Below are 23810 nucleotides of genomic sequence, written 5' to 3'. Positions count from 1 at the left end.
GCCTTTCAGGCGTCTCTTAATCTCAGGTCAAATTATCTTAAACATTTAAATGAGCCATATTGGATCATAGACACATTGCATTGAACATTTTATAATAGATTACCGAGTGTCGCGTGGGATGCTACTCCTAAACTAACAGAAAGCTCTGGATTTTTACCTTTTACTGTAATGATATTGCATCTGACAGGCACAACTCTGGGAACAATCACCACAAACAACTTAATCCTAACAACCTGCATCAACCCGCCAAATTCTAAAGCTAAACACGGTGGCGTTATGTCGGCTCTCTCTGCTATAACTGTTTAAGTATTACAGTAAACTGGTGAGTTGCTGTCGGTTATATCTCCTTAATAAAAAAGTAATTCAATTTTTTGCCTTATATTTTATTGTTATTTGTAAATCTCTGCTAAATAGCTAGCATTGGTATTATAACCTGATTAATGACAGCTTGCGGCTAGGCAAGTTAAGATATCCTCTCCTATATCAGCTCCTGAAAATGGCGCTGTGGAGTGAAGTCGAACTTCTGACCAACGAAGATACAAATACAGTCCGTTTCGATGGTGTGTCCCGGGAGGAAAACAGCAGTGGCCTGTATCAGGTGGACACGTTGGTCAAAGTCTCCAGTGCTAATGAGGTGACTGATGTAAATATTTACCACACACTCATGCCAAGGGGTTTGTGGCAAAGACTCCTGGGCCTGTATTAGTGTTTTAAGCATGGTTTAGTAAACCTGGGTTTTTACAGGTGCAGGCAGATCCTAATCTCACGTCCTCGAGCGGCTCAAACTGGAGTTTTATTGTTGCTGACAGGACAGTCATCCTGTTTGATCAAAGCTATCAGAGCATCCTCCTGCTCCTTAACTTTGGTAAGCATCATTTGTGTGGCTGCATAAAAAGTCAGCCATAAAAATCTCTTTGAAAATCGTTTTGAGGCATCTGTAAAGTATAAATAAATATACATTTTAAAAAAAAAAGTATAAATAAACAAAGGTTTTCTTTTCCAGAAACTGATGTGGACGCCATTGACGTGTGCCTGAAGGGAAAGTTTCTGGTAGTTTGTGAAAGAAATGGAAACCTTCATTTGATCTACGTTCCGCAAAAGAGGATCCTCCTAACCCGGGTGTGTGTGGTTGTTTTCATCTTTAAGGCCTTAACTCTTATCCTATCTAATCTTATCTAGTCTCATGCATGTCTGAATAATAAAGCTAAAGTATACAGGACAGTAGCAGCAGTAAAAACTAAACCCTGGTGATGCATTTAGTGTTACATCATTAACATGTTGTGTATCCTCTGAAATTGAAGGCTTTGGTTGAGAAACCAAATGGAGATAAGAAAACCTACTGCTATCTCATCATGGATGAAGACAAGGCATCCTCAGGTGATATGAGAAGAGTGATATATATATATATATATAAATGGATGTAGAAGCAGTGCTCTAGCTGCCATGTCAGGTTTATGTTTGCTTGTTTGTTTTTGGGGGGTTTTTCATGTTGTGTGTTTATTATTGGCAGGAATGTACCACATGTTCCTTCTCATTAAGGATGGTTTTTTCCACATTACAAACCTTTCCTTGGCAAAAATTGAGTCAGGTATAAAAACTTGTGTGCCCCACATCTGCTAAGTTTTTTGTTTGTTTGTTTGTTTGTTTTTCAAAGCCATTGTTTGATTTCTGTCCTTTGTCATTCCAGCTATTGATAAAATGGATGTCGGAGCTCTAAAGGAGGTAAGTTAAGGTCAAAAGCTCTTTTTATGCACAAGCAAATTTTTTTTCTTTCAGCAACGCAGAAATAGTCACGTATTTCTCTGTTTCAGCTCCAGTCTTTGATCAAGATAGATTTTTACTCCACCAAGGATTACCATGAGGAGGGTTGTAGCACAGCAGTGATGTTCAGTCTGGGCCATGAAGTCCACCTGATGATTGGGGTCAGTGTCTATCAGTGTCAAGTTTCATTAATTTGACTTCCAGCTACAATTCTGAGATAAGTGTTACATGATAAAGGAAGCATATTGAAAGAATTTTAAGAAATGATTGTAACACCTTATAGTGTTTCAGATATGTTTTAGTCATTCTGTCCGGCTGTCTGTATTTCATTTTACTTTTGGTCTCATACCAGCAAAAGTTACACTTTTTAATGGCAAATGACTCAAAATCTTTTCCAAATACTGCAAGTTTAAAACCATTTTTAATGGCAAGTTTACAGTGGACATTTTATTAGGTACACCTTGCTAGGACTGGGTTAGACCCCTGTTGCTATCAGAGCTGCTTGAATTCTTTGCGGCACAGATTCAACAAGGTGCTGGAAACATTCCTCAGAGATCTGGGCCCGTATCCCTAAAGAATCTTTGTGCAAAAAGTGGCTCCTAGCGGCCAAATTCTAAGAAAATTCTCAGAGTCATGACGTTTTCTTAGAATTTCCCCTAAAAGTGACACGACAATCCCAGTTAATATAAAAGCTATTCCTCAAGATTCCTAACGCTTAAAAGGGCTCCTAAGGCAAGATCTGCTAAGAGCAGGGAAGAGGACTTTTAGTGGCTTAGGAGTTCCCCTAAGCAGCTGCACAAAATGGCCAACAGAAGAGGCAGGAGAGATGTCCTGCAAACACTGGATGACAGGGAATTATTGAGACGCTACAGATTGGATCGTGCAGGAATCATGTTTGTGGTGGATCTCCTTAGAGATGCAATTACTTCACCAACTCGACGCCACAACACTATTACACCGGAGACGAAAGTAATCACAACCCCGAGGTATTTGGCAACCGGGAAAATGCAACAATGCAGCAGTGATGACTTGGGTCTGCAATCACAGACATTGCTAAAAGCTGAGCCGTGTTACCCTCGTTAAGACCACACTGGACTTGTAACGTTGTGATTTCTACTTCATTAAGGACAGCCTCTTGAGATAGGCCATCTTGTTTTCAACAGGGTCCATATGGGAGTGAAAGTACAAAATATGTCAGCTAGGATATTAATATGAGCAAATAAGACACAAATCATTATTTGAACAGGGTGTAATGAGTTTAAGTTTTCACATATTTTAGATTCTAATGTTAGGCTATAACCCCTACAGCTTACTATTCATTTTCCAGATATTTTCTTGAATGTGAAATATTATTTACAATTACAGTCAGCATAAGATTAGAGTGTATAATTATGTTTATTGATTTGAGGGTACATCCTTTGCTCATTATCACCAAAAGCTCATTTCCATCAAACTTGTAGGATCAACCAATCACGGCTTTTGAAATGATGACTCATACCTAGCAACGGGGTCAACCACACCTCCTCACTAAGATAGGATTTTCCATCCATTCCTTGCTCAGAGTTCACTGAAAATGTTCTGGAATCACTTCTAAGCTAAAACTCCTGGCAAGGAATTTTTAGGTTAAGTTAGGAGCTCTCTGAGAGGATTCTCAGAATCTTTAGGGATACGGGCCCTGATCTATAGTGACATAATAACATCACACAGTTGCTGAAAATTTGTCAGCTGCATATGCATGATGTGACTTTCTACCGCATATCAAAGGTGCTCAATAGAACTGAGCTCTGGTGAATTGGAGGCCATGTGCGTACACTGAACTCATTGATCCTCATTTAGAAATATGTGCGTGGAAGCATTGTTGTGCTGCACAAAAAAACATTCACATAGGCCATGACTGTGTATATGTCTTTAAATCAGAGTCATTCTAAATCAGTTGCCTCGTGCTCACAGTTTTGTCAGTGCATTTTAAATATTTGATAGTCCTCATATAACATAAAGCAAGCGTTTCATTATATCATGTACAACAATATTTTCATCTTGACAGGGGGATAAAGAAAATGTTTTGACTCACTGGAGGATGGACCCTCATCAAGCTAAGATGTGCTTTGCTCAGACCGTCGACAGGAGCTTAATTCCGGGTAAGTGCTCTTAGTTCCCAAGTTGTTTTGTTTTTTTTGGAAGTAGGGCTGCAACGATTCATTGAGTAACTAGAATAATTAGATTCTGCTTCAATGCTTCATTTAGCACACGGCTCTGTAGGCTGCTGTTGTAATAAACGATGTAAACCTGAACATTTCACCCACATTTGTGACTAAAAACAGACCTGCAAATAGAAACTTATTTCGGAGCAGCGTGTGAATAAAAAGTGACAACATTAAGTTCACACAGTCCCTAGTTTGAAACAGAAACACTGATAACACAGCAGCAGTGATGACGGGCCACCACAGTTTAATGTGGCGCCGGAGTCTGTTTACGGTATACACCGTGAAGAGCAAAGAGGCAGAGCTGTTACCAAGGTGGTGACGCTCAGGTGGGGAGAAAGAAAACGTGTTTCTAGTATCCAAAACAGCAGCACTGTTCCCGTGAACACCATTAAAAACCTTTACTGGGAAAAAGCGAGCAGGAGTACTTCATCAACCTCATCAATAAACTCAGACGTGAAGAAAAGCAAACTTTGCTCCATCCACTGCCGTTTGTTTCACAGAGAGAAATCCATGGTTATATAAGCAAAATGTTGAATCTAATGCTGATTTAAGAAGTGATGATTTTAGGAGCTGTTTTTGTGTCTTTGCAGGTGTAAGGAAGATGGTGGTGGTGGATAACCTTTTGTACATCCTCGACACTGAGGTGAGATCCTGCTTTGTAAAACAGTTCGAACTTTTAGAGGAATCAGAATTTGAGTTTGAAATCTATCCTTGTGTCTCAGGATGTTCTGAGTCTTTGGGATCTGCACTTTCTTGTCATGATTCACTGTTGGCCAGAACTCGCCGTTCACGACTTTCAGCTCACTGCAGAATGTGGCTCTGCCTCCATGGTGGCGTACGTATCACTGTTTTACAACATACTGTAACTGTGAACATGTACTGTTTGTTAAAACAGTTTTGAAAATGTTCATTCACGTGTGTATTACAGCCAAGATAAAGGCAGCATGAAGATGATCATGCTGACAAAGCAAGACAACAGTCAGGTAGAAGTACAAATCAGTTTTAAGAAGCTTTAACGGATGATTTCCCAGAGATCTGCTCTGAACTCGTTATGTTGGGTTTGAATTTTTCAGATCAGCTCACTGCAAATACGATTCCTGCCCTCTATGACTGTTTGCTACTCTCTGGATGTTTCCTTTGTCTCCTGTCTCGTCCACACAAAAATAAACATGGTAAACAGTCAACACAAAGTAAAGCGTTACATTAATTTTGCTGCTGCAATTTCTGTCTGTTGAGATTTCTTCATGTTAAAGTTGGTTGCCTTTTTTTTCTGTAATTCCAGGATGCATTTTATTTAGTCGAGGGGATTTGTGAGAACCCAGAGAGGTAGGCTATGTCTGAGTGAGTTTTATTGTGATGATCGGCCTTTGCTTACCGTTCAAACATTAAACTTTTTTTCTTGCTCTTCAAATAGTCGAAGCGAGCCAGTCGCTTCTGTGGTTGTTCGATCCTTCACAGAGGCTTTACCTGAAAACAGGTACCTAATTTAATTCAAGTTTATGACATTATAGTCTATATGATGTTGATGTAATTTGACTTAATGTGACTACTCTTCATTTCTAGGCTGAGCAGGCTTCTTCACAAACACATGTTTGAAGAGGCTGAAAAGTTTGCCATCACATTTGAGCTGGATTTAGAGGTAATTGAGTTTGTGTAACTACAAGCTTAGATTTGTGATTTATAGATCATTATGAATTAAAAACAGATGTAATATTTTATGATGAAGGTGGGAAGCGTTGCATGGCTCTGACAAATGATCTGACAGGTGCTCTTCAATGCAGACCCTGATTAAGACTGAGAGCCGATACACATAAGTCTGTTGTCTGTGTGCTGGAGTTTTTCGTGTTTGTTTGTTTTGCCAGTGTGTGCAGAGACTAAATTTAAACTACCACTTCAGCAGCAGGCATAATTGAAGATTGGCTTTGTCATTTTTAAGTGGTTATACTTGCACCACACAATATATTTAGCTGGATTTCTGAGGTTTTGGTTTTCAGTATCTATTGTTGTCGCTTTAGATGAGCGGTGCTTCTTATAGTATTTTGTCATCCTAATCAGTGCTGAATACAACAAGCACTCCTGTTTTTGTTCAGCTTGTCTATAAGGTGAAGCTTGACTTTGTGCTGGAGCAGCTGGCCTCTGCATCAGTGGGCGGTTATGGAGAGGATGTGTGGTCTGAACTGGTCGAAGAAGCCAAGACAAACCTGATGAAGATCACAGTGAGTATTATAACAGTACTGTCATCACCCTGCCAGGTGATTGGGCAAGTTGCGTGGACACCCAAGTTTGTGAATGCAAGATCCCCAGAATGAGGTGACGTAGGACTTTGAAAATGGAGGCTGAGGTGTAGCACTGGCAGCCGCCAGCATTTTATTTATTTATTCTTTTTAATCTGGTGTCAATTTACTGTTACAGAATATTCATATAACTACAGTGGGGGAAATAATTAGTATTTGATCCTAGTGCTGTTCGATATAACGATATATATCGGATGACGATATAAAAACGTCTATCGTTTCAATTTACGCTATCGTTTGTTTCATGGTGTCGCAAAATAAATTGTTTACGGCAATATTTTTTTTATCGTCTTGATGGTCACTGTAGTGGCTGTATTAATTTCTTAAAGTTCTCTCTTTCTCCTATATTTTATATAACCACACTACGGAAGGACAAGCGCCTGTTTTTATGCGTTGTGGTTAGCAACAACGACGGTAACACCATCGCGTGTCCGCTTGTTTATGTTCCACATAAACCTTTCACAATAAAGCTCAAGATCCTGTTGAGACTTTTCAAAATAAACTGAATCACGTGAAAGAGCAGATTATTTACGGATGAGAAGTAAAAAAGAGCCGCCAGGTGCTAAAAAATAAACCTTAGACTCAACCGTTAGAACAGGCTTTTCCCCGCAGCACGCCGTGTAATAAATACTCACAAAGAAAACGGCGGCCGTTACAACTTATGTCTAAAAATGTATAGTTTCATGCATCGGTTAAAACACTCGACTCCAGCTACATGACGCGCAGCTGGAAACACTTCCCGCAAGACGAGCTGCCCAAGATTCACAGAATTTACAGAAAATGTTACATTTTTATGATTTATATCGTTATCGGACGATAGAATTCTTATATCGGGATATGAGATTTTGGTCATATCGCCCTATTTGATCCCCTGCTGAGTTTGTAAGTTTGAAAAAAAGACATTACATAAACATTATACATTGATTTTCATGTCATAGAGTGAAATAAGGATTTGATTCCCTACAGCCCAGCCAGAGTTCTGATTTCTTGTGTCAGTCAATTGATTTCAAAAACACTTGTTGTAAATGGAGAAAAAAATATAAAGCTGTATATAAGCTCCATGGAAGGTTTTATCTCATGATGTGAGGATAATCGCGAGAAAGGTGATCAGTCTGGCCAGAACTACATGGGAGCAGCAGGAAGTGGTGTAATCAGATGAAACCAAACTAAAGCTCTTGGGCATGAACTTGATCCACCTTGTTTGAACAGAAATGGTGAGTGTGACCCAAAGAATACCATCTCCACAGTCAAGCACAGAGGTGGAAACAAAACACACCACCATTGCAGCAATTGAGTGGCTAAAGAAGAAGCACATTAAGGTCATTCAGTGGCCTAGCTAAATCTGCTGAAACAAGAAACCTAAAGGATTTAGAGAGTTTCTGTAAAGAGGAGCCAAAATCCCTAATTTTTGTGTGGAAGGCCTGGTGACCAACAACAAGAAACATCTTAACTGCTGTGCTTCCTAACAAGGGCTTATTTCGGTTAGAGATTAAATACATATTTCACTCAGTAACATGCAAATTAAAGTAAATTTTTATGTAATGTGTTCATCCCGGATGTTTGGTTGATATTTGTCTCTATCTATTAAATGAAACTATGATAAAAATGAAAGAATGTTCATTTCTTGAGTAGTTATTGAGTAGCAACTGTTTATTTATATATATGTATTTTTTCACGTGGTCTAGGATGAGCAGTATGTGGTGGAATACTGCCTCAAGGCCCCATGGCCGACCTTTGAGACAGCAGAGAAGATGCTAAACCACGCTGCCACGCGATACTCCTCTTTACAGATCCAGGAGGCCTTGGCCAGACTGGCCACCTTCTGCAGCCTCCACAGTGTGGAAAAATTCAAGTAAAATCAATGTCTTAGTGTCCAATTCTGAATTATTTTGTTATACAGAGTTTGTTTGTTTGAGTACAATTTTGAGTGGTTTTAGTTGGTTACTTTACCATCCACAGTGGAATCGCCTGGATTGAGTTTCTGAACAGCACTGATGATCTCGGAGACATCCTATGCCATCTAAGAGAAGGAGACATGAAGGGTGCACAGCTTCTTTGGCTCAGATATGAGGTCATTATTATATCACCACATTTATATGTGTAGAAACTTTTCGTACATCATTAAATCAAAAACAGTGGTTATTGTTTCGGCAATGGCGTTAAGGTGTGTTGCGATGTTTTGTGACAGGGCCAGATTGCAACCAAGTTCGGTGAGAGCAGCCTTGAAGCCATCCTCAGTGCCATCCCAGAGGACCTGCCCTCACAGGATCTCTGCCTGTGGTTCAAGACAGTTTTTGTTCCCTTTGTGAGGAGAGTGTTACCACAAGGACAGGTAGGATACAGTCCTGCATTCCTAAATACTATTGTCTCTAACGTATAGTGGTATGCTTAATAAAGACACTGCCGCCATATCCCTGCAGAGAATCCTGGCAAAGTGGCTCGAGCAGAAAGCAAGAAATCTGGAGCTAACAGAAAAGGTAAAGACAAAAGGATATTGATCTGAAATGATTAAATAAAACCAGGCTTCTGAAGTCATCCACAACTTTAGAGACCTCTAATTTAAATGAGTTCTTATATGGACTTATTTATATAAACTGGGAAACGTATTTCAGCTTTACCTTATTATGTTGTTAAGTGGACACAGATATTTCCCTGTCTCAGAATAGGCCTTTGAGAAGTCTTGCACTAAATGCACATTATTTGTTTTCAGCGTGCTTGGCCTCAGAATGGGTTGGACCTGGCTGTGCTTGGACTGCCCTCTTTATGGACATGGATGAAATCTGTAGGTTTTTGTTTTGTTTTTAGGCTCTACCGGTTTCAATAAAATGCAGCTTAATTAATATGATGTTGTGTTTAATTTCCTGATAATTTTTTGATTGATTGTTTTTTGTTTGTTTCTTTTGTTTTTTAAGGATAACAGTAATTGTGTAGAAGAGGTGGAAAACCTCAAATCCCTGGTGTCCAACCTACGTCAGCTGCTGGACCTACATCAGAAATACAACTGCTCACTTTCCCTTTCGGTCTTTGAAAAGGTTTGTCTTTTTTTAATATCTACCCCGCTGTAGGGGGTCGGTTGCTGTGTCTGGGTCAGCGGCAAGGAGTGGGGGCCCTGGTGGTCTGATCCCCAGCTTCTGAAGCTGGCTACTGCAGCATTATTTTTTGTAGAGGATGTGTTTTCTTGATGTTTACTGCGTTATCTTCTTTCACAATTTAAAAGAAGACTGTGTGGAGTGTGGCATTTTTCATGCTGGACAAAGTGCCGGCTCCGGAGCTAATCGCCGCCACAGTGGAAAACAGCATCAGGCCGTACACTGAAGAACACAAGATTCCTTTTGATGAGCTACTTCTGCAATACATCAAGGTAAAATTCCATTGCAACCTCATGCACATGAGGAACTAGTTTATCAAATACTCAATGGTGTTTGTGTTTCTCCCCCTAATCTTCACTAGGATTTGCTGGATCGCTGCAGTTCTCAGACCACGACACTTTTCACTGAATGGGAAGCTAAAGCAGTGGCCGTGCTCGGCTGCATGACTGACACTGATGTAGGTGACTGTTACTGTTACATGCTACACGACGAGACAATTAATGTGCACAAATATTTGAGTGAAAAATCAGCCTAGCAGCCAGTGGGAGCTGTAAAATCTCACATCATGGTGTTCTCTTCCAGCTGATGGTTGATGCTGTGCTGGAGATCATGCAGAAGGCTGTGGTACCGTGGAGTAATGTGGTGGAAAAACTGGTCCAGCAGTACCTAGAGATGGATGGACCAAAGTATGATTATATCATTGTCTCCTTCACTTAACCTCCTAAGACCTGAACTCTTTCATGGCATGCATTTTTAACTTTTCATTGCTGTTTGTGCTGATTAGGACCTGATGAATATAAAAACAAAGAATTATCTTTTTACCTGATTTTGCTCTACAAGGGCCTGATATCCACATATGAGGACATTGGTTTTAAATTTCAATACAACAGCGGCAGTATAATGTCCTCGTAAGTGGATATCTGGGCCTTGTAGAGCAAAATTTAGTATTGTGGTCTAGACAACCTAAAATGTGATGTCCACATATGTAGATACCAGGTCCTAGGAGGTTAATGTGAGACACTGAATAAAATCCCTTTTCTTTTTTTTAAAGACAGGAGCTGTTAAAGGAGAGCTACCGTCTGATGGAGATTAGGAAACTTCTCAGGGGATACGGCATCCGCAACTTCAACCTGTCTAACAGCACCCAAATTATGGTATGTACGGACTGCTCTATGTAATATGCAACTTATTATCTGTAAAATAACCTCAGTTTTTCCCCAGACGCTGATTAGATACATCCTCAAGCAAGACTTGCCAATGTCCTTGGAAGACTCGTTGACGTTAGCTGAGGCGTACAAACTGCCAACATCCCAGATAAATTACCTGTATGTCATCCACCTCATAGGCCAAAGCAAGGTATGTAAATCCTCACAGGAGTTTTTAACCGCATGTTACTGACTAATTTTGCTTTTCTGTGTTCCTGATATTTTTGTATGGGACTTTTTGTACTGTGTTTTTTTGCAGACTGAGGAAATCTTGACTCTCCTGAAGAAGCTGCCCTCTGCAGAGGCAGAGTGTGTGATTGAGCGTCTCACATCGTGGGCCAGGATGCAGCTGGAGGACAAAGAACACATATCTGATGAGGTACAGAAGGGAAGACGTCACCTTTGTGGAAGTGCATTTTATGCTTATTTATTTTTAAGGTTCAATTAAAGTGTTGCATTTTAAAAGAATTGAAGTCATTCTAGCTAAACTTTCCTTTGCAAACATTAAATTTCTTTTGCGTCTGCATAACCTTATAATCGAAAGCTTAAGATGGCAGCAGGAAACATTGGAGGTTGTTATGGTAACCATATGATCATTTGGTTTGAATTGAATTTCCTCTTTGATAGCACAAGAAACATCAGATGGTGATAGCTCAGGTGATGGTGGAGACTCTGAAATACCTGCATATAATCCAAAAACGTAAGTAATATTTATGACTCGTTCCTCCTGCTCTTTGGCTGACTGAAGGAAGTTTCAGAAAAGTCTCTGTGAGCTAAAATTGTTTAAAACGATGTGACACTGGTTTTCTATCCGAGGCTTTTTGAAAAGATACGCAATAAATGTGCACCTGATTATTCAAGAGTGAATCCGGGCCTCGTGTTTCATTGCAGATGATGCTCTAAAAAGCGTCGAGTGTGAGAACAACCTCATCATGTTCAAGGCGATCGCCCACCTGCAGGTGAGCTTCATTTAACAAATGTTTTTCAGCATTACTAAATCTGTTATTTGATTTTGTTTTAAACTCCAGACTTATTATCTTTCTCTTCTTAAGGAGGACTTTGATATTTTTTTCACTCCCTCCAACTATGAGGATCCAAACATTCGAAAACAGATCCAGGAACATCACATCACAGCGTACGAAAACACCCGTGGCCGCTGTTCATGTAAGGGGAAGGCCACGACAACTCCAGTTGTAGCAAACGATCCAGATGGCAAGACCAAGACGATCTCCACAGAAGCTGGTTTGCGCCGTCTGGGGAGGCAGCTGCAGCGCACCGAGCAGGAGCTGTGGTCCGACTTGGCCTTGAGAGCTCTGAAAGTTGGCAAAGTTGACAAGGCGCTCAAGATCCTGAGGTTTGCATGTAGAAACTGACAGAGCCAGCTTTTTTGTTTGGTTTTTAAAAAAACCTGGTGCATTATTTAAACATTTAAAACTTGCTTGTAGTCATATTTGCACTTTCTCTCTATGTTTTCAGTGAGCTGTATGAGCACCACTATAACAGCAGCACAGGGAAGGTTTTGTTTACTGCTGCCAAGATGTTATGCCATATGCTGGAGGCGGATGTCCCCATGGTGCTTCCTGATGACATGGATTTGCCAGCAGTGATTCATGATCTGGCCTGTCAGGCTATCACCGTGTGTCATTCAGGTAAAGAACACATGAAAGCATCACAAACGTTCAACAGTATTTCACACAGGTGAAAGTTGCACTAAAGTGACTCAGCCCTGGATCTATAGTTTTACTGTAAAATATATTTTGCTGTAAAAAGTGAATACATGCGTGATATCAAAGTTTGACAGGATTTTTTTTACCCTAACTATCTTAAAACAAATTAAAAAAAAAATACAGTTATCACTTATCTTTGTCTGGTCTTTTTAAAGCAGCTGCCTTTCCTCAGCCCAACAGAGTGAAAATATAGTTGGTTGAGATGTTTTTGTTTTTTTACCCTCAGCCAACAAAGGCTGGTGGGGTTTTGTGGTTACTCTGCTAGATGAGTAGGTGAGCAAGTGACAAAGACACTTACATTTTTAAATGTGATAAACCAGAATGAAGCAAAGTAGCAGGTCCAACATGATATCATATGTGTATCTACTCGAGGCTGAGGGATACCACTACCAGTAGTCTTTTGTGTTTATGACTGGTACAGAGGTGGTGTTCATATTTAAAATCAAAGTGTTAAATTACGTGTGAATGCTCTTAAAGCCAAAACCTCAGGCTTCAGCCTGCTCTGAATGCTAAATGACTCTGTAGGACGTCATTGAGAGATGCACTTTTTAATATCTTCTGTTTGTGAGGGGCATCCAATCACAAAATCAACTTAAAGGGAGAGTCAAGATGTAAAAAAACATCTAGAAGAAGGAATTTTTTCAACTGGTCTAAGTGAGCATAACGTGTCTTATTCCCCTTACCTTTTCATATAATTTGCAAGTTTGCAAATTCTGAGGTTTATCTTGTATTAACTGTTACAGATCTTCTCCTGGATTGTTTGGAGCTTTGCAAATGCACACGGTTTGCTATGGATGTCTATCATCAGTGTCAGTTATCAGACAACTATGGCTTTATCGTCAAGGTCAGTATCTTCCTACCTCTCATCCAGTGTAAATCACATAAACCAGTAGAACAAAGAAAACATTTCAGATGTTTAAACTGAAACTTTTCACGACTTGATGAAAAACAATATTAGTTTGTTTTGAATTTGATGACAGCAACATGTCTCAAAAAGAGGAGGATGTAGCAAAAGGCTTAACAGCAACAGGCCAGTAACAAGATTTTCTGTAAAAAGAGTTTCAGAGATTGAGGTGCTATGGAATTGGCAGCTTGCATATCTGAAAAGGCACCATCAATGCTGGAAGGTATATACAGATTTTCAAATAACGTGCTCCCATATGTAAGCGGGACTTACATATTTCAGTGAAACAATGCTAAGCTGCATATTGGAGCTTTTACAACAGCATGGCTTGAAGGTGAAGTTGCAGGTGCAGAACTGGCTTCCCTGTAGTCCAGACATTTGAGCAGCTGAAAACATTTGGCATATCATGAAATAAAAAAATACAACAAACCAGACTGCTGAGCAGCTAGAATCCTATATGAGACAAGAATGGGACAACATTCCTCCACAAGAAGTCCAGCAGCTGGTCTCTTGAGATCGCCGATGCTTATAGACTGTTTGGGGTGCTACACTGTGGTAAACGTGGCCTTGTACCAAGTTGTTTTGTATTACTGCCATCAAATTCAAAACAAGCTCATATTTTCCATGAAATTGTACTTTTTCTCAGTTTAAATATTTCATATGTTTTCTATGTGATTTGAATGACATCTGGGTTCGTGAGATTTGAAGATCATTGCCTTTGGGTTTTACTTTTATTTTACACAAACTTTTTGGACATAGAATTGTATATTCTAGCCTCTTCATTTTTTTAAATGATTTATTTGTTGGTAGACATCAAAATTATTATCATTACAAAATTCTAACTGTGAATCTCTTAAGCGGATGGTAAGAAATAATCCATGATTTTGATAAACGTGCATTTATTTAATGCTTCTCTCTCACAAAGCTGCGGAGTGAAGCAAATGTTTTCATACTTTTTAAACTGTGCACCGTTCCAGGATTTGACACCGGAGGCAGAAAAAGACCCGCAGTCTCAGTGGAGTTTTCAAGATGTCTTTAATGAAGATTGCATTGTTCTGGACCCAGTGTCAGTGCTGCCTGTCCAGTATGAGATTACCAACTGCTTGCTGCCTATTTCTCAAGGTAAGAAATTCTCAGATTTATTTTCTCTTAAATGTTTTTTTGTTTTTTGGGGGTTTTTTTTTAAGCTTGGCAACTTTTAGTGGTCTATGCCATTGATTTTAACTACTGATATTTATTTAATTTTGCAAACTGATTTGATCGTATTACTTTTATGTTGCATATTTCTCATGCTGCCTGTCATATAATGTCTATAGCCCTTTGGCCACCTTTGACGTTATCAAAAAATGCTTAAATATACTTGACTTGTGTTATTTTTACCAGAAGTCTTATTATAACTTATGACCTTTTTTCCAGATACCAGATTGTACTCCCTGGACTGTTCCTGTCTGTCACACTGCTCATTTGAAGATGGTAGATTTGAAATTAAAAAACGTCCTCTGCTTTCTATGTTTTGTTTTTTTATCAAATTGCAGTTTTGTATGTTGACCTGATGTCTCATCATGCATGCAGGTTCAAACTACCTGCGGCCGCTCTTCGGTCCCCTGGCCAACATGCTACAGATGTTACAGGAGTGCAGTCAGCTGGAATTGGCCCTCAGAGTGCTGGTCAACGCGTACGGCAGCTGCCTGCAGCACGTCACCTCAAACGTCATGGATATAAAGCTGAGCCTACAGGTACAACTGCGATATTCACAGCGGTGCTTGTTGTGTTTCTCAAGACGTTATACTGAAAATGATTGTTATCTCCTCTCAGCTTTATGACGCACAAGAGCTTAAGAAGTACAACCTGTGCCTGAACGATCACAGGAAGACAACTACGTCTACTCTGAATGCTGTGGCTGTGCCACTGTTGAACAAGGTGAGTCAGCCAAGTCCACAAAACCACAAAAATTCTGTAGTAGATAAACAGCATTTTTGGTATATTTTAAACAGCCATCTATGTTTCTGTCTATTGGCTACAGGTGTTAAACTGGAGGGTGGTGGATTGTGATTTGGCTATTGGTCTCTGTACACTCCTCTCCAAAGCAGAAGTCTTCAAAATACTGTGGAAAGTTATTGACAACACCTGGCAAAACTATGACAAGATTTTGGTAAGCAATAAAATCTCTTCTTTTTAAAAAAAATGTAATTAAAAAAATGTTTTATTGTTTTTAGTAAGGGAAATTTAAGAGAAACAAATGGGCAAAAACGGACTTTATTATTTCTGTGTATCAGTTAGTGAGTCCATAAATATCAGACTTTGTCATATCGTTTTGTTTTTTCCCTTTGACTACAGAAAAGATTCAGCTGAAGTTTGTCTAAAGAACCTGAGATTAAACACTTGGGAATCAGTTATATCAAGCAGTTATCAATTTTGTAGAAAAATCGATGTTATATTCCAGAAATCCCTTACGGTGTTTTATTCTTCCAGGCTGTGGCGAGGATTGGAGCAAATCTCTGTAGTTTATATAATGAGGCAGAAGAACAGAGGAGGTTTCTCTCTGTCATCACTGATGCTGAGTGGGGAATCAAGCTTGGCAAATTGGAGGTAATGAAGTATTTAAATCAGGTGGTCAAAGGTACTCTGGTCTGAATAAATGCAATGCTCACATTAAAGGAATACTTAGAAAACACATCAGGTCTCAATGGGAAAATCATGCTGATATCTACAGTGATATGGACTAGATAATGTGTTACATATGAATGGATGCCGCTATGTTTGATCAATATTAATTCAAAGACAGCCCCAAAATCAAAGTCCATTTTGCAAAAACATCAGTGCAGCAACTCTGAGTTGCTGACTCAGCAGTTTGTATGGCCCCCACATGCTTGTGCCTCACCACATGAGGCTGAGCATTGTCATGCACCAGGAGGAACCCAGGACCCACTGCACCACGGGGACATGGATTTTATCCTGATACCTAATGACAATCAGGATACCACTGCCTAGCCTGTAGAGGTCTCTGCCTCCCTCCATTGATTTTCCTCCGCAGGCATATCACTGACTCACCACCAAACTGGTCATGCTGAACGATGTTACAGGCAGCTTAACGCTCTCCTTACCCTCTCCAGACCCTTTCACTTCTCTCACATGTTCTGAGGGTGAACCCGTCTTTCATTTGTGAAAAGTGGTGGACCTGAATTCTGGTATTCATAGCTAATACCAATCAGGCTCTATGGTGCCAGGCAGTGAGCACAGCGCCCAGTAGAGAACATTGTGCACTCAGGCGAATCAAAGTCATTCACACCAGTGGCCTACTGGATGTAATTTTATAGCTCTGGCAGTGCTCAAACCTGCTTTTGGGTTAAAGACCTTCTATGGTCCTGTCCAGCTCTACTAGAGTAACTGTCTGTCTCCTGGAATCTCCTCCATGCTACTAAAACTGTTCTTGGAGACAGCAAACCTTCTGGCACTGGCACATATGCATGCGCCATCCACGAGGAGTTGGACTACCTGTGCACCCTCTGCAGAGTGCAGGTATTACCTCATGTTACCAGCAGTGACACTGACGCTAGCCAAATGCAAAACTAGCAACAAAAGAAAAACAGTCAGAAAAGACGAGGAGAGGGAAAATGTGGGGGTTGTTGCCCTACTAGTGCACCTGCTGTTAATTTTAATAACACCAAAGCAGCTGAAACTACTTAACAACTCCCCCCCTACTAAACAGACCTAATGTACTCTGATTTAAAAGTGTTCCTTTAATTTTTTTGAGCAGTGTAGGTCTATAAAGATTTGTTTAATTTTTTGTGTATTTCATTCTCTCTCCCTGTTTTGTGTCACTTCATATCTGTTATTGTGCGTCTCTCTCCCAGATATCAATCCAGCCAGTGTTCCGTCAGCGGTCTGAGATGAAGAGCACTCTGATCCCTGTTTTAGTGAAAAACAAGAGAATCACCCCAGACATTATCCTCCAGTACTGCAGGTCAGCTCCTCCTGTTGTCGCTTTTGACCATCTAACATGTTGGACAAATGTGTCTGGACTGTGTTTAAATGTCCACCCTGTCTTGGAGTGCATGTATGTGTCACGCTCAGCTATGCTAAAAGTTGTTTTTTTCCTTTCTGCAGCACCTACAATCTGGACCATGATAGTGTAATCAACCAGTACATTACCACCTTACTGCTGCTCCAGGAGGATGAGGAAGGTGCAGGTGATCCAGCTGTCGGTCAGGAGGAGGCGCAACCTCTGTCTCACACTGACACGCTGGATCGAGTCCTGCAGATCATCCCAATGTTACACAACACCAGCAAGCTCACAGACAACCTCTGTGCTGCCATATTCAAGGTCTTTGTATTTAAAATGTAGTATACGCTAAAATTATCTGTTTTTAAGACTTTTAAACATTAAAAAAATAAAATTCCAACCTACAAGAATCTGTTGAGCTGATCTGTAAAACGTTTCCTCTCATACAGCTCAGCCCATACAACTACGAGAGAATAGAAGTGGTGCTGAAGATCATACAGGCTGCAGATGAGAACGTGACCAGCCTCTCTGTGGGTCAGGTAAAAACCAAACACACTGGCATATTCAAGCCTATGTAGTTCACTGTGTTCAAAATGAAATGTTGGGACTTGAAACATTTGACTTTAAACCCACAGGCGATGGGTCTCCTGCAGCATCTGAAGTCCTACACGCGAGTCTCTCCTCCCACAGACGTGGAGAACACGCATCTTCTCGAAACCGGTCTGCTGCCAAACTCCCTTTCCAGCAGCAGACTTCCCTTCCACCTGCTTATGCAGACCAAGCATTACTGGAAGATTATCTGTAAGTTAACCACTGTTACCTTTTCACACCTCAGTATTAATGCTCATAAACTTATCTTCATCACATCTGCAGTGGTAGAAAGTTGTTATAATGTAGGTGTTGTCTAAAAGGAAGTAATTTCAGCACTTCTCCTGAACTGTGAACATGTTTGCACACTGGCATCTATTACTTTTAAAATAATAATTATCATAGACCAGAAGCAAAAAGCTCCATTTGTGGTCAGTATTTACTTTTAAGGGTATTGTATTGTAAGTGGACATCAATAACTTAAGCTTATTATATAATATTACAATACAGTATATTTCTAACTAACTAGGTAGCTCATTCTCTTTAATCATAGTTTTAAAGACATTTTATTAAGGTTTGACCTTATTTGACCTGGAAGAACAGGCCAGAGGTCAAAAGTGAAACACACCAAAAATTTAAGAATTATAGTTCAAAGGCTTTGGTTGACTTAAGCCAATTTTTAATGGATTGTTAACATGACCCCACTCTACACTCCAACAAAGTTTTTTTTATCATTTTTCATTAAAAGCCTTTTGAGTTACAGACAGAAGTATACTGGTAGAGTTGATGAGATGGTTTAAAACTGATGAAGTTAAAATATTCTTCTTTGTTTAGGTCCTGAGCTCAGCGAGGAGACCTTCCCCACACTTCTGCTGATTAGCAAACTCATGAAGGTAAAGCCACGCTAATCTAAACCACGGCCTTAGTCTGTTTAATCACAGAAAATATTCTTTTATTCATAAAATGAGGTAATTTAGGCTGTTAAAACCATCCTGTTGCTCCACAGGTGAGCCTTGACAAGCTCTACATGTCAGCAGCAAACCATGTCTTTGAGAAGAAAATGAAGCCGTTAATCTTAGAGCAAAGGAAAATGGGTCAGGGGCATTGTCAAAACAAGGAGACTTTCAAGGTGGCGAAGACTATGATGAAGTACATCAAATGTATCCAAAGCCCGGAGTGGGCTGCTGCCACGGCCCACAAGATAACCCAGGAGCTTCCGCCAGGTTTGAGCTGCACGTTTGACTCTACGCTGGACTGTGAGGGGTGTTTGTATAGATGCACTTAGCTGTTTCCTCTTCTCTACAGGCTATGAGAAGACACAGTCACTCAGGTTCTGTTTGGCACTTGGAGACACTTGGTTAAAGGATCCACACCTTGATGTCAGTCTTTGAATTGTTCACATTCTGAAATGTCTCAAATGCCCATCTAAAAAGTTTTTTACACATTAGTTGATGATTTTTTTTTTTTCCTCTCCTTCTCCTCCTCTGACCTCACACAGGAGGTAGCACGGGCCAGAGGAGACACCTTTCTGTCCAAGCTGAAGCTACAGTTTCAGCGCTCAGCCACTGAGAATACTTTAATATCCAGTCAGCTGAACAGCCCAGAGCTGATGAAGCTGTCTGGGCTGCCAGGCAGGCTCATAATGGCCCTGTACGAGCACAGCAGTGTGGAACAGCGTTACAAAGAGTCAGGAGGTCAGACGTATCCAGGTGAGCACACTTATCAACGCAGTAGGTAAATGAATGCTCGCTTTTTCCCTAAATATATAACCAGGTCTCTCTATTTCTCAGATATACATGGTGCAGTTAAAGAAATAGCCACAGTCAATAATGTGGATCTTCTAAAAATCCGTACCATGTTGTTAGAAAAATGGATCTGCAAGACGGGCCCGGCTGTGGTCAAGGTTTGTCAGTCGTAGCTTTATCTTATCTCTCTGCCTTTTTATTGTTTTGTGTGTTATCAGATTTGCTGCTGTGTGTTTAGTGCAACTAAACTTTTTTCTTTCTTCTTATTTAATTAGGATATTGGGTATAGTGACTGTGTCAGCAACATTGAGGAGGACCCAGACTTGATGAGGTAGCGCAGTCACTTTTTCCATTCTTACTACTTTTCTTTTTTCTTAATTATAATTCGTTAAAACGGGATAGTTTACCTTTGAGTTACAAAGGATGTTAGCAGTGACACTGCAGTGTGTCTTCTGCTCAGCTGTCAACTCTGCCCTCATAGGCAACCACAGATCGAGACCTCAAAGCTCACATGTACGACAGAGCAGCCGCAGACATGCAAGTGCAACCCTAAGATATCAGTTACTGTTTACAGAGTGCTTTCTTTCTTTCTTTCTTTCTTTCTTTCTTTCTTTCTTTCTTTCTTTCTTTCTTACAAAAGCCTTTAGCAGCGCCCACAGATGTTGCATGCATCTGCAGTATGAATGAAATAAAGATTTCTTGGTTGCTCTAAATTCTCTCTGGCTCTGTGTTGAGAACCCACTGGCGTAGTCATTCTACTCACTGTGTTTTTAATGCTTACAGGGTGGTGTACATGCTGGAGTCCTGCTCGATGCAAGATGCCGTCCGTCATCTGAGCCCTATCTTAACTGCAGAAACTTGGGTGCGTTTAAAGGGGAAAAAACAAAACAAAAGCAATAATGGGGGGAAAATCCAACTAAATCTGTGTTTGATTTCCCTTCTCTAGCCGCTTAGCACATCTGGGCCTCGTCTGACCTTCTGCCATCGGACTCGAGCGCTACTCTGTCTCGTCCGCCTCGCTGATGCACCCATTCTGGAGGCTCAGCTGCAAATCCCCATCACCAAAATCCCGTAAGAATCCATTAAAAGTTAAACGGTACCTGTATGGCCTGTAGGTCTATAGTAACTAATGTTTCTCTGGTTTCTATTCATATGCAGATATTACCTGAAGTGTTACATCTTTGTCTCACAACTGGAAGCATTAAACATCCCGTACACAGTTCAGTCCTTCCTCAGTAGTCCCAAAGAGGGTTTAGTTAAAGGGCTTTGGAAGAACCACAGTCATGAGCCTCAGGTACTTTCTCACAGACAACATTCAAATTATCCCAGCTTGTTTCCTCACTTTTACTTCATTGGGTTAGAAATGTCAGACACAAAACCGGAAGCACCTTTTATCCTTTCAGGCTGTGCGGTTGGTAGCAGACCTGTGCCTGGAGTACCAGATTTACGACCCTCAGCTGTGGAACAACCTGCTTCAGAAGCTGCTCGGCTTCAACCTGGTGAGAACGTGCATCACGCTTTTATTCAAAGACCCAAAAAACAAGTAGCGTAAAATGAGAGGGGTTTTTTTCTCCAGTACTTGGAAATATTTTCAAGCTGAAGATCCATAAATACATTATTCCTAAATAGAAGCTGGGTTGTGTTTCGGAAGTAACACCTGAATGTAAATATTTCTCTTCCTCAGATCAGCCACCTCCAGAAGGTATTGGAGGCAATAGTGGCTGTTCCGGCTTTGTGGGAGGTAATTCATCACTTTTATTTCACGAATTGAAAAAAGGCATTTTTTTCACTTGTAAAACCATTTTCTCTAAAGTGTCATAAACCATAAATGCCTAATGTCTTTACAGTAATGCAGCACTGGAGTTGATGCTCAGACATTTGTGCAGAGCATCGGCTTTGGTTGTTTATGTGTGTGTTTATGTGTTTGTTGGAACGAAAGCAGTGGCATTGCATTTGGTAGAGCACGGTTTAACCACTGCACCACAGGATGTCCGGTGCCAGAAATAACTTTCCAGTTTGACAACGAGTAATTATTTTATTTGTGCTCCGCAGATTTCAAGTTTCTCACGGACCTGGAGGAGCATGATACTGGCACCTTTTGTCTCAGGTACGACGCAAATGACTGAAATTTGCTTGTCTTGGTGCTCGTTGATGTTCAGATATCCACTTTCTTCATATTGGAAGCTTTAGCCCCAAACTTGTTCACCCTGCAGGCTTAAGACTTGTACAAACAAGTTACATGTGTCTTGTTCCTCTTTCATTGGAAAGTAAAAGATGAAAAATTACTTTATGTTGAAATGTTTTGGCAAGAGTGGTGCAACTTTAGGCTTTGTGTATAGTTACAGCAATGCAACCCAATAACAGAAAGGCATGTATGAGGTAGGACTGCCCATCATGAGCTGTGGTCAGTAAAAGACTGGGTTAATAACTCTACCTTATGAGCCACAGCTTCCCCTTGAAAAGTCAGAATAATGAGACTCGTGAGTAAGGGCTTTAATGCAGGTTCATAAAAATAAAAAAAACCGAAGAAGAAAAGTAGGAGCTGAAGTTTATTTTGCTGCTTTAAACTTTTTCGAGAAGTCTTTCTCTTAAGCCTTTCAGCATCAGAATTTCGAAACCACCCATAAGCAATTCCCCAAAACCAAGACAGGCTTGATCAGATCTAACAACAAATAATGCTGTGTACGCCACTTCATACAAGTGAGCTGTTTCTGAGGCAAAGCTGATAATGGGGTGTACTAAAATAAGTATAAGGGCAAAAGAAATTATATATGCAACAGTGATTTTTTTTTTTTTTAAAGAAAGAAAAAAAACTTGGATTAACTTAAAGAAGAGAAACATGTCAGCTCTCTAAGAGAGTAGTGCAAATTACATTGAGAAATAACAGGTTTAGGCAAATCTGAGAAACAGCTGCAAGAATAATACAGACTTATGTGAGTTAAATCTGACAGATGTGCTCATCTGTACAGTACTACTGTTTTATAGAGGATGGTAGGGATGATTACCTGAAGCAGGGTCAGTGCAGATCATTAATGTGGACATGACGGTATGCTGTCACTGAGTATAAGTTCCCTGATAGTAACTTCACTAGCCAAACGCTTCCTATGAAGCCTTTTAAAGTTGATGATGCATGTGTGCTCTTCTCTGTTCAGCTCTTCTTTTAAATGCAGTTGTTTGTTTGTTTGTTCTTATTTTTTGGCACCAGCTTCTGTTCCTCTGAGTCCAGATCAGCAGGCGATGCTCTACAGGACATTTGTTCTCCTCCTCAAGTATGCCTCACTCACATTCAGCTATAACCACCAAACTGATTCTTTCATGGACTTCTTGTGTTTGAATAGGGCAGCATACTGTGCGTACACTCTTTATTAATTTAAAAGCAAAAATAAATCTTGATACAACTTTTTCAATCAGGACTTGAAAACTCTGGCTGTGCTACAAAAACAAAAGAGGCCTTGCACGTAGATAAAGATGCAAATACTCGATAAGACTATATAAAGTGTTCACACTTAAAATATACTGGTCAGCAAGTGTTTTTAAATAGGCATTATACATCAACTATAATAGAAGCTCAAACAAGAGATCTAAAATGAGGTATGACCTCCTGTGGACACGATGCATGCTGTTGTGCATCTGTGCATTGATGGTACAAGTGTTGAAGAATTGCTCTTCCATACTGGTTGAGTACAGTCAATGAATAGTCACCGGTTGTGCCTGCCTTGAAAAAATTGTATGTTCAGTAGGTGGCATATTAGAAATAAGTAAGCTAGGGATATGTCAGGATATGCTCCTGATCCACAAAGACCTGTCCTGTGTGGACAGGTATTGTCTTGCTAAAACAGGATGTGGTGCTGCTGCAAGAATGGTACAAGTACTGGTTGGAGCACCTCATCCCGGTGCCTCAGTGCAGTCAGATTTCTTCTGAGAACGATCAGGAAATGCAAGGCTGCTGCAGCAGATGCATGCAGGCATCCAGGGTGCCAGTAACTCAGTCAGCTTCAGTCAGCTGTGGCACCAATGATCTTATACATGCTTGGGGTTTTGTTTGTTTGTTTGTTTTAGCTTTTTTGGTGTTCTGAGACAAGTGGCTTAAAAATGCAGTAAACTGAACCCGTGTGTAGTTCATTTGTGTTCAATAAATAGATTTCCAATGTCATCACTGACTAAAACCAGTCAGAACCAGGAATTGGGGCACATCTGTATGCTGTGTTTTCACATCAGCAGCCATGATTTGATTCAGAAGAACAACAGTTTCATGACACATGACATCATCACAGTGAATGAGTGTAAAAG

At 40.3% G+C, this 23810-nt stretch overlaps 1 protein-coding gene across 4 annotated transcripts in view; it reads left to right on the top strand.

Annotated features, from left to right (window-relative positions):
* The first annotated feature begins 180 nt into the window (after positions 1–180).
* kntc1 (kinetochore associated 1) overlaps positions 181–23810 on the top strand; it is a 30252-nt gene continuing 6622 nt past the window's right edge. The window contains exons 1-57 of one of the 4 annotated variants that reach the window (XM_080893206.1): positions 181–322; positions 488–634; positions 745–865; positions 1004–1119; positions 1302–1377; positions 1511–1588; positions 1688–1722; positions 1812–1922; positions 3806–3899; positions 4556–4608; positions 4688–4800; positions 4894–4948; positions 5039–5137; positions 5248–5291; positions 5380–5442; positions 5529–5604; positions 6056–6181; positions 7945–8111; positions 8219–8330; positions 8448–8591; positions 8680–8736; positions 8970–9041; positions 9172–9291; positions 9480–9620; positions 9710–9805; positions 9931–10034; positions 10400–10502; positions 10570–10704; positions 10813–10932; positions 11181–11253; positions 11445–11512; positions 11606–11907; positions 12030–12202; positions 13024–13124; positions 14162–14306; positions 14601–14657; positions 14757–14920; positions 15000–15104; positions 15208–15336; positions 15657–15773; positions 17039–17148; positions 17292–17508; positions 17637–17726; positions 17823–17988; positions 18610–18668; positions 18782–18998; positions 19081–19154; positions 19274–19484; positions 19566–19678; positions 19796–19851; positions 20304–20382; positions 20467–20591; positions 20679–20814; positions 20924–21019; positions 21205–21261; positions 21573–21627; positions 22726–22789. In XM_080893206.1, the coding sequence (XP_080749332.1) occupies positions 497–634; positions 745–865; positions 1004–1119; positions 1302–1377; positions 1511–1588; positions 1688–1722; positions 1812–1922; positions 3806–3899; positions 4556–4608; positions 4688–4800; positions 4894–4948; positions 5039–5137; positions 5248–5291; positions 5380–5442; positions 5529–5604; positions 6056–6181; positions 7945–8111; positions 8219–8330; positions 8448–8591; positions 8680–8736; positions 8970–9041; positions 9172–9291; positions 9480–9620; positions 9710–9805; positions 9931–10034; positions 10400–10502; positions 10570–10704; positions 10813–10932; positions 11181–11253; positions 11445–11512; positions 11606–11907; positions 12030–12202; positions 13024–13124; positions 14162–14306; positions 14601–14657; positions 14757–14920; positions 15000–15104; positions 15208–15336; positions 15657–15773; positions 17039–17148; positions 17292–17508; positions 17637–17726; positions 17823–17988; positions 18610–18668; positions 18782–18998; positions 19081–19154; positions 19274–19484; positions 19566–19678; positions 19796–19851; positions 20304–20382; positions 20467–20591; positions 20679–20814; positions 20924–21019; positions 21205–21261; positions 21573–21627; positions 22726–22789 (6128 nt within the window). In that variant the 5' untranslated portion in view covers positions 181–322; positions 488–496. Of the gene's footprint in view, positions 323–447; positions 635–744; positions 866–1003; positions 1120–1301; positions 1378–1510; positions 1589–1687; positions 1723–1811; positions 1923–3805; positions 3900–4555; positions 4609–4687; positions 4801–4893; positions 4949–5038; positions 5138–5247; positions 5292–5379; positions 5443–5528; positions 5605–6055; positions 6182–7944; positions 8112–8218; positions 8331–8447; positions 8592–8679; positions 8737–8969; positions 9042–9171; positions 9292–9476; positions 9621–9709; positions 9806–9930; positions 10035–10399; positions 10503–10569; positions 10705–10812; positions 10933–11180; positions 11254–11444; positions 11513–11605; positions 11908–12029; positions 12203–13023; positions 13125–14161; positions 14307–14600; positions 14658–14756; positions 14921–14999; positions 15105–15207; positions 15337–15656; positions 15774–17038; positions 17149–17291; positions 17509–17636; positions 17727–17822; positions 17989–18609; positions 18669–18781; positions 18999–19080; positions 19155–19273; positions 19485–19565; positions 19679–19795; positions 19852–20303; positions 20383–20466; positions 20592–20678; positions 20815–20923; positions 21020–21204; positions 21262–21572; positions 21628–22725; positions 22790–23810 lie in introns of all 4 variants that reach the window. The other 3 variants (XM_080893203.1, XM_080893204.1, XM_080893205.1) reach the window with 3 other exon arrangements.

Source organism: Rhamphochromis sp. 'chilingali', assembly GCF_963969265.1.
Source record: "Rhamphochromis sp. 'chilingali' genome assembly, chromosome: 10".
NCBI classification, from domain to species: Eukaryota; Metazoa; Chordata; class Actinopteri; order Cichliformes; family Cichlidae; genus Rhamphochromis; species Rhamphochromis sp. 'chilingali'.
The sequence above is the reverse complement of the archived record's forward strand: the minus strand, read 5'-3'. Positions and strand labels throughout refer to the sequence as shown.